The sequence below is a fragment of the Papilio machaon genome, chromosome 19, assembly GCF_912999745.1.
Source record: "Papilio machaon chromosome 19, ilPapMach1.1, whole genome shotgun sequence".
In the NCBI taxonomy this organism is placed as follows: Eukaryota; Metazoa; Arthropoda; class Insecta; order Lepidoptera; family Papilionidae; genus Papilio; species Papilio machaon.
In genome coordinates, this window is record NC_060004.1 from 5,283,972 (window position 1) to 5,294,358 (window position 10,387).

Below are 10,387 nucleotides of genomic sequence, written 5' to 3' on the forward strand. Positions count from 1 at the left end.
AACAAAAGATGTTAATGGCGTACAATGTTAAAAATGAAAACGGTTAATTGGTCCCCCAAAAAATTATCCAAAGTATTCAAACTGGTGCTTGGAAACTAAACCTTAGTATAATTAAACCATAAATTTGACCTGTCTTGGGCTTATTGTTAAAATTCTAAATACGCTCTATATTTTATTTCACAAGAATTTTAATTAGTAAAAAACATACAAATTTCCTGCAAAATCGACAACCCTAATACTAGATCCCCCCAACTAGGGCTGTACAACAATAGCGCCATGGGGCTGTAATTAAAAAAAACGCGAAAACCCGAGCTGGGGCGTGAATTTTCACGCGCTCCACTCGACGCATGCGGCGATGTGTGCACGCATTTTGTTATTGCATGTCCATGTATTTGTGTCAGCATGCATGTTGCATACACCTCGGGAATAGGTCAAAATGTAAAACATCCAAAGTTACAAAACTACTACAGCAAGAAACATATCTAAGCAAGGTATATTCAACTTTTCAATCAAAAGAGCCATAAATAAAATTGGCGATTTTGAAGTAAAATTGATTCTAGACATTTTCTATATTGACTTAACAATTTAATTAACCGCTACTTACATAGAGCGAGTTAGTTTTATTTCAAAAGTACTTCAAATCATGTAGGTCGTTGATCGTTACATAGCAATTAATTCTTTAGAATAAAAGTTCACAAGTATCTTCGGTTATTTACTTTTGCTGACTACTTTATTGTATTTTTTGCCTTTAATTAGAATTTTTTACATAAACCTTTTTTACATGTGAGTTATTGGTTATTTACAATTTTACGTATATGATACAAATGTCATAAAATTTCATTGAAAACCTAAAAATAAAATGAGAAAAATTAAGAAAAAATAACACCATATATATAAATGGAAATTACGAAAATTAAGAAGACTCTTATTAATTATTAAATAATTTATTTCTTCTATTTCTATTTAATGCGATGTCTTAATAAATTTAGTTTTGAACTTACCTTATAAACATTGAAAAATTGTAACTACAAAAAAATATTCCAAATTTATTTTGTGTTACCAATCTCAAACATGCACTATATTGCCTAATTAGCTCAAAAAGCTGACGTAACTAAGTTTCCAATTCGCTTAAAATTTTCCAACACTAACCATCGAGTGTCGGAACATCGCATCAATTAAATTGGTTATTGCAAAAGATTTTTACCAAATAGAGAACTTTTGACATTACAATTAAAGTTACATTATTTACTGCTTAATTTTTCGGCAGTGGAAAACCATACCGTGGAATTCCGTAGGTTCCACTAGGTAGTGTATAATAAAGAAGCCGCATTTCCTAACATCATGAAAAATTGCATATCAAATTTACGATATTAAAAATTTGCAGTAAATTTGCTGCAGGCGCAAATCGATGTGCAAAGTAATACGATGTTATTATACATATGACATCCATGCAAGCATTAGTACACATTTGCGTCAACTTGTGCATTTTATTCCACTATCTGGAAAGCCTGCAAAGCCCTTGGGAGTTTGAAATAAAATATGAAATGTAACGGATATATGCTCATATAGTAATGTTTTGAGTAGAACGCGAAGGATGAGATGAAAATAAACATTTGTGGGGGAAGAAACAGGTCACGCGTGATCTCTCGACGTCTAACAGAGCTTAAAAAATGCCAATTAAAGGGTTCTGTTTTCAAAGTTCATTGATGTATACGCAATAGGGAATGCGTATTAAAATCTACCAGTACTGTAAAATATTTTGCGTAATAAATTGTAATCTTATTAATATTAAATTTCAGTCAATCTACATTAAATTGTTGGTATCTTAAATATTGCGATTATCAGTCTTACTTAAGTACTTTTTTTTAAAATTTTATCTGAAATATAAAATTAACCTCATGATGTAGGAAATAATTAGGCAAAGATTTAGAATTTCCTTTGAGGAAACTCTATATAACAACGCCATCTAGTGATTTTACTATGACAAATTTGTAAGCTTACGTATGACAAGTTCCGGTATATGACTTGACACGTCGGGATCAAAAGTATTCTACTGTCACACGTGCCAACTCAAGCTCCGGGTACTGTATACATTCGTATTTTTATCGGTCACTATCACTTAATGCCATATGTTATTAAATTTTAAAATAAAATAATATTACTCAAGTGTTATTAAAATAAGGCATAAGAAGAAAACTCTCATACTTATGTCCTTTAATTATATTTGTTGAGAAAAGTTACTCAAGTAGCGATGGAGGTTGTAATTTTGATGGGGAGGTGCCCCTCGACACAGAGTTAAGTACCGTTGGCAGATGCATTGCGTCTTGAGAATAAAATATTATGATAATGAGACAGTCCCTTCCTTTGCCAATGTTTACTTGAACGAAGACGCGCTTTTCTCTTCTTCTTACTTGCAATATCTTATTGCATCATTTTATAAATTGTTTAATCTTTTTAATTTAGTCCAATTAATTAATTTTTGGCTTTAAAGCGCCTTACTTTATAACACTATTTTAATTTATATCTGATTTTTCTAATAATAAGGTTTCTATTAGCTTAGTATTCTATCGTAGAATACTATAAAATTTCATGCTTCACATTACATTACTGGTTACTTATAAAAGTTTATGAAGATATTATTTTTAAAATACGAATAAGTAGGTGAAGCTCTCTTCTATATTATGTCTGATTGACGTAGTATTAATATATATTGTTCGTAAGAAAGGGGATTCTTACCACAATTAAGTTGTTTGTTTGTTAGTAAAAACCACGAAAGTTTGAAGTTATATGACGTAGTATTGTTAGCCCAATGAAATTATATTTAAAAGCCTAGGCATTTTTCTATCGGTAGCATCCCCACAGTATAATACAGATAGCGAATGTAATCATAGCAAATAATACATAGCTAAGAATACCAAGAATGTAAGAATAGGGTTTATAAAAATATTAAACATTTGTTAGCAGTATGCACTAGAGGCTTTGTATGATATATCCTATTAACCGGCGGAGTAGAAAATACTGAGCATAATAATAATATTGTTTTGTTATACCTTCCCAGCGGTCTGAATCTGGAATACTTCTGCCTGTAGTTGTATTACTATAATCTACAATACCAATTTTTTATATTAAATTCTAATATTATCAAGAATATACCTTTGTTATATCCCCTTACTTTGTAATATAGGCATTCATAAACGATTTATATTTCTGTTTAGACTTTCGTGAGACATCATAATTAATTAATTAAGATACGGCTTAACTCACGTTTGATGATGATGAAGATGGACCCCCGATGGGTCCGAAACTAGTCGGTGCCGTCACCGGACAATCAAACGTGAGTTAAGCCGTTTCTTAATTAATTGATTTATATTTCATTTAAAAGACGGAAAATTTAAAATTACGCACTAATGTAATTTAATAGTAAAACTTAGATCATACAGCTTTTAAAGTTACCTCACACATTTTGACACCTCTGTTGATTTTAAACAAAGTGATTTTTTGTTTTTTCTTTAAGATTATTTTCATATGCAAAAATTATAAGGCCCGTTGTACACAAGGCATAGGAAATCTTCAAAACACGACAGTTTTAGTTGCTAAGCTTACGCGATACAATGTCAGAAAGGTTCGTACACAGCCATGCGTCGCCGACGTTTTGTTATTTTTTCTCCAAAAACAATCGCTCACAACCTGTGAAGATCGTCGTCAGAAAAGTCGCTGCGATTTTCAAGATGGCTGTACCGACCACACGACTCGCGTCGATTTAACGTTGTGTGTAAATGCGCGAAACGCGATACTCGCGACGCAGGGGCTTATAGAAACAGTTTTCTGTTACTGTGTGGTTCAACATTTTTATTGACACAAGATATAGACATCGCTTACATTAGCTTTGAAAAAAAAATAGAGGCAACAAACAACATATGGTGTTAAAGTATGTCCGTTTTTAATCAGAAAACTCCTTAAAATTCGAAGGAAAGTCTTTCCAATAAAAGCTACAAGTTACACGCTTTCATGATACGATATTCTAGTATGCGTATGTACTCTAATAAAGTTAGAAACGACTCATTAGAGTTAGTTCCTGGTTGAAGCACGACTCTGCGTATATTTTATGTCGCTTTTAAAAAAATACCTGTAATTATTTAAAGTTGGAAGCAAGCAGTCGCATAATGTACGCGTATTAGTCGCCGCTCCCGTGGGATTGCGAACTCTAGTTACTGAAAAACCTATTTATCAACGTATATACGTGCGTGTACATATGTAGCGTCTGTGTTCCTGTTATTGTAGTGTGCCAGAGGGGTGCGTGCCTCGTTACGACTAACCTGTAAGTATCCATTGTTATACGATATTTTTCTCATCAAAGAATCAAGCAATATTCGATGAAATTATTTCCAATAATCTCAAATGTATATTGAAATACATAAAGATAGAAATTATCTTAAACTTTAATCGTAATCTTAAGGTAGAGTTTGTAATACATAACTTCTACTACGATGAACACTTCTTTAACCGAAACCACAGTAATATTAATCACTGTTTAATATTATCAAACCGGAAAGGTTCCATCTACTCATTTACTTTGCTGATAAAAATTAAAATAGGATCGTAACACGATCGTTTTTTTTTACGTACAACATAGAAGCCTTAGAAATTATAAATAGAAAGAGTGCAATGGATACGTGCGCTCGTCTTGAAAAGTGCGTATAGACAAGGCAGTGTGCGTTTGCTTTTTAAACTCAAACATGTGTATGTGTGCGTTTACATCGGCACAACTGTGTTCAACAAGCTGATACAACATCTAAGTATAACGCAAAGGATTCCGTTCTTTAATTGTAAAATTCATAAGGAAGTGAATCGCTTGAATTTTCAAATTTATAGTTTCAAGTTTCAATGTGCTTATAGTTTTAATATAATTAAGCGGCTTACGCCATGAAATAGTCGCCTGTTATTATAAAAAATATTTTTTTTCTACGCCTATACTGCGTAAGGTTGTAAGACTAACTTTATGACTAAAAAACATCAGCTCCCAGCCCCACCGAGGGGTTCAGAACCTATCCTAAGTAAATCTGTAATCCCTGACTACTCATTTGGATTAGTGGCGTGATGTTATAATAAAAAATGTCGACAAACATAATAAATCATTTTCATTAATTTTGATTTAAAAAAAATCGGTAACGTTCACGGATACTGGCATTTAGTAAACGGCAGCCAAAAAAAAAAGTTATAAAAAAAGGTCACACGGTAAACTTGCACGTATAGGAACGAATCGTAAATACCAACTACCGTATCTGAGTCGTTTTTATTCCCCGTCGTAGAAAACTACCGTTGCGGCTTCATACAAGATTATTTATTGCTATACAGGAAATTTCCTCTTTCGCCAAACGGCGTAGATTCGCCCGCTGTAAATTTTAAAATCGGAAAACACGAATTGAGGGAAAGGATTTTACTTTATTCTTTATAGCTTTGCATGACATATTCTTTGTGTATTATTTAATTATAAAATAATATTTTTATTAATAATTACTACACTTAACATTACTACACTACATAAATGTTTGAAATTAATAATTTTATTCAATTTAAAACTTTCAAATACTAACGTCCTATTTTAACAATTCGTATAAAAACCAAGCGACCGCTTCCCATAGACATCCACAATTGCAGATGCTTTGCCTACGTTTAATCGACGGAGAAGATACACAGAAAGATCATATTTCAACTTCCTATGAATCCTCCGTAAATCCATTTTCCTTTTCCAACCCTTTTCTTTAAGGAAAGAAAACTTAAACTAGACCTTCGGCATGCAACTCGCTCCTTATAAATAATAAAATCAGTTAATAAAAATGCAGTAAAATTGTAGGCAACAATCTTGCGACTATTTAAATTTCATATTCAAAGGCGAAGACTTTTACTTCATTGTATTTTATCACAGCTTCCGATATAGCCGCTGAGAAAATAGAACAGTCTCTCTCCACTAGCACTAGTGCATAATACACTGAACACAGGACTGTGGAAACTATTACACCGAAAGTTAAATCGTTAAATGATTTTTCTGACAAACAATTATATCATAATAAATCATACAATCTTTCATTGACTTTCAATTTTAGTCTAACCTTGTTGTAACTAATGTACTTACAGATTTTTTTTAAATGTACTAATAATCAGACAGTACGTACTGAATTAAGTGTACGAAGAAGACATAAATAAATGAAACAATAATGTACCTGGCTGAATTGATTTTTTTTTAACAATTAATATTGTATATTAGGGTACGGTGTGACAACGGCCTGCATAAAGGCACGTGTGACGCAACTAAGTGCATGCAGGAAGCGAGCGCGAGCCTTCAAACGTAATTTGTCTCTCCCGCGTGTTTGCAACCCCCCTTTTATTTCGACCCCGCTTTTGCTTTCGGCTCGGGATTCCGAAACCTCATCACAATGTACATGCTCCCGGTTAATTTGAAAGGACGTTTGCCGTTTTTGTGCTCTTTCTGAACGCACTAATTACTTGATGCCTTTCGTCAATGTGCGACACGATGCCACAAAAGAACATATCCTGGCTGAAAGAATTAGCTTTTTACGTATGTAAAAATTGGTTTCGTAACCAAATAGTCGTAATAACTTTAAAGTTAAATACAACTATATTTTTATTGTTGTCTATATTAACATAGTGAGTGAATAGATATTATTTGTATCAATAAAAAATCGATTGCACAAAAAATTACATAGTATCTTCGAAATAGCTTCAGAATGAATACCAGAATAGCCTTTCTTACATCTTTAATAATTAAAATATTTGTTAAACCACCCACCTAATAAAAGGCTTGTGCACCAAATTTCGAAAAATGTTTAATTCTATAAAGCAATTTATGATTTATTTAAAAAAAAAAATTCATATATCAATTTCGAAATCTCGCGAATACACGATAACCTGTCATGACGTCTTCAGTGACGTCACGCTGTGTTGTATAGAACCTATCTCTGTATCTTGTTGCGGTACTGTTTTCTAAATTGTCGTACTGAATTCTGAACTATGACAATATCTACAAAGATAATGGCGCCGTCCACGGTGTGATTTCACGTTACTGAATATCAAATTTGAACGACTTTCAATTCTAAAATTTTACTAATCTTAATTTATTTTAATAATTATTGTTATTTCTGTCATCTTTATAATACAGTTATTCATCAGAAAATCAATTTCATCCGAATTATTCACCTAATACACGAGCCAACTTCTGGCAATGCGTTGTGCATGTTGTCAAACTGTGCTGCGTGAAAATAATTTTGAAGTAAGCTGTCATTGGTCACATTATCAAATCAAAACTTCAAGTTGTGAAAAATTTTAAGTTTCGGCGATCCATTATTATCATTTTAAAAAGTAAGTGTCATTAATGATCTAATTGTATTTATATGCACTAGCAAGTAGTGATTACATTTTCTGATCAAAATAGGTTATGCACTAATTCCGTCTGTTATTAATTGTAAGCAGGCAAGCACACGTTCAGAGCGAGGTAGTAAAAAGAAATATTACATCGTTTAAATCCGGGTGCAAAATTAATCTTGAATACTGATAGACTAGATTGTTTACTAAATCATATTTTAAATATTGGTAGTCAAGTACACTACAGCCCGTAATTTTTGTTAATAAATAACCACGGTCATATCTTTTCCACCTTCCTCTATAAAAGAAATGATGTTAATAATGACCTATAAACAAAGTAAGAAATACGATATTACACGTAACTTATATAATTGTACTTGTGTTTTAATTTAACAACTTATCGCCAGCCTCTTTTTTGGAATCAGCACCATGATTTCTCATCTTGTCCTGCCGAGTGATTTAGGATTAATATCATATAAGCCAAAAACCATAAAGCATGGGTTGCAATATTGCAATATGTCATTTGTACAGAATAAGAACTACCAATAGATTTATATACAGTACAGTCAGTGTCATAATTGTATTGAAGTAAATAGAAAAGTGTAATTATCTCTACCCTTTGTTTTAATATTAACTTTCTAATGATTTCAGATGTCCGGTCGGGAAGGTGGTAAAAAGAAGCCACTGAAGGCTCCAAAGAAAGAGCAAAGGGAATTAGATGATGATGATCTTGCACATAAACAGAAGTTAAAAGAACAACAGAAGGCTTTACAGGTATGAAAAAAACTTAAACTAAAACTTTTGAAACATCATTGTATTAAAGGAGTAATTTTAAATAGTATTTTTTACTAAAACTGTCAATTTATTTTCCAGGAAGCTAAGGCCAAAGCAACACAGAAAGGGCCATTAACTCAAGGTGGAATAAAGAAATCGGGCAAAAAATGATAACCATATTGTTAATATATAAAACTATATTATGAATAATATAATTTCCATTAATTATGTTTAATCTGTAGGTTAATGATATGTAAAATTAAACTCCACTTTATATATTCTTTTTAACACAATTTGCATTTCATAAAACTAGAAATTGTATTTCATAAATATCTATAAAAAATGTAACTAATTATTTAAGAAATGAAATAAAATAACTGCCAGTAAAAGCTTTTGGATTTTTAAATACTTGTAAAACATTAAAGAAACTTTTGGTCAATAAAGTTTTATATTACAAGTGCAGTCTTTTATTTCAGTAATTGTTGGCTGTACAACCTGAACCTTTTACTAAATCTACTTTTATTTTAATATTTGCTTTTGTAAGTACACTTTTTAAACCTTTGTGCACTTTTATAATAAATCTTTTTTCAAGACAAATATATATAGACAATATCAAGACAAATCTATTTAAAAGGTATGTAATAAACATTTAAAATATACTTGCAAAAAATTTAGTTAAGTTTAGGTTATTTTTTTAGTTTGATGAAACCAATGGGTTTAGTTATATTTTTTGACAAAAATTGTTTTACAATTGTAGTTTATTTTTGGTTTATTAATAAGGTATGCCATAAACCTTGTTTTTTATGAATAACAAGGTCAAGGTCCTAGTTTGAGAGTAACTACTAATTCTAATTTAACCTTCACCTTGAAATCTTTTGTCATTCATTTAACACCATTCTTAATGTTTACAGGAATATTTCGCATTTAATAATATACTTCAAAACTTTAAAATGGTGGATGTAAATGTAGACCTTCAAATTAAAGAAATATTTTCTGAAAGTTTTGAAAATAACCTCAATTATGATTTCGCATACAGTAAAATAAATCAAAACAACAGTTTTGGAGACAATGATGGGTACGCAGTTGAAACAAAGCATGAATTAAATATTGATAATGGTCAGAACTTCAACGATCTTAACCATAACAGTAAAACAACAAAGATATATTCAATTGAAGTGAATAAAGACCAAATTACTAGTGATGAATACAATTCAGATAAGTTCAGAGATAAATATATACCAAATATAGATAACCAAGTACAAACAGAATGTATCATAAAAGATTTTCAAGCCAGTTCCGATCATTTTACTGATTCCGGTTGCTTTTCCAGTCAAAGTACAATTGAAGATGATAAAAATGTATTTAGTAATGCTATAGATATGTTTCCAAAAGAATCAATGAAAAACTGCCATTTGAAAAATGAAAACTATATAAATCCTATCAACGTAACTCATATGGGCATTGATGAAATTGAAGATGGTAATTTGGAAAGGGATATTACAGTCAAAAGTGAATTTAAAGATGTTGATTTGGATGATTCGGATTGTAGTGAATATCATTCGTCAGATTTCGAATTTATTGATGAATATGATGCCAAAGTTGTTTTTAATATTACTAAATTAGATGCAAACATAAACAAAAGTTACTGTTGCATTAAACCAGAAGTTTCATTAAAATCAACTGAAGATAGAAGAAAATGGTCTAGAAATAAAAGTTTTAGTACTTGTCAAAACCACATTATACCTGAAGGTGATGGTTTCTTAGTTCTCTTCCAAACAGCACCTGCGCCTTATTTAAAAAAATCTTTTATGCAACACAATTGCTATAATTTTGTTCCTAGCTCAAGTCGTTCACGTTTAGGTTTCAAAATAGAAAAGTTAGAGGAATTTAAAAAACACAATGAAGGTGATGGTGAGTATATATTATTATACTATAACTTTTACCCGCGACTCCGTCCGCACGGAATAAAAAAAAAAATAGAAAACGGGGTAAAAATTATCCTATGTCCGTTTCCTGGTTCTAAGCTACCTGCCCACCAATTTTCAGTCAAATCGATTCAGCCGTTCTTGAGTTATAAATAGTGTAACTAACACGACTTTCTTTTATATATATAGATTTAAATTCCACTACTCTTGTACCCTATATATTGCTTGTTAAAGTATCACAGAAGTGACTATTTTATGTACCTGTTTATATTTGTTTCAGTAAGAGACACGAAGGAGACTGTAAAGAA

General features: G+C 31.3%; 1 protein-coding gene across 2 annotated transcripts; it reads left to right on the forward strand.

Annotated features, from left to right (window-relative positions):
* Positions 1 to 7,279: 7,279 nt before the first annotated feature.
* LOC106715260 (translation machinery-associated protein 7 homolog) lies at positions 7,280 to 8,364 on the forward strand. 2 transcript variants are annotated; one of them, XM_014508502.2, is made up of 3 exons: positions 7,280 to 7,377; positions 8,032 to 8,154; positions 8,254 to 8,350. In XM_014508502.2, exons 2-3 carry the CDS (start codon positions 8,032 to 8,034, stop codon positions 8,323 to 8,325), a joined length of 195 nt encoding a protein of 64 aa, XP_014363988.1. In that variant the 5' UTR covers positions 7,280 to 7,377; the 3' UTR covers positions 8,326 to 8,350. The 2 variants fall into 2 exon arrangements, with proteins under 2 accessions (XP_014363988.1, XP_014363991.1); XM_014508505.2 differs by lacking the exon at positions 7,280 to 7,377 and adding an exon at positions 7,432 to 7,510 and having other exon boundaries at positions 8,254 to 8,364.
* The last annotated feature ends 2,023 nt before the right edge of the window (positions 8,365 to 10,387 follow it).

What these genes read in the sequence shown, in the direction of transcription:
- LOC106715260 (XM_014508502.2), top strand. Translation starts at nt 8,032, where the DNA reads ATGTCCGGTCGGGAAGGTGGTAAAAAGAAGCCACTGAAGGCTCCAAAG. An exon ending in AACAACAGAAGGCTTTACAG is followed by an intron (nt 8,155 to 8,253) that starts GTATGAAAAAAA and finishes TTTATTTTCCAG; the next exon opens with GAAGCTAAGGCCAAAGCAAC.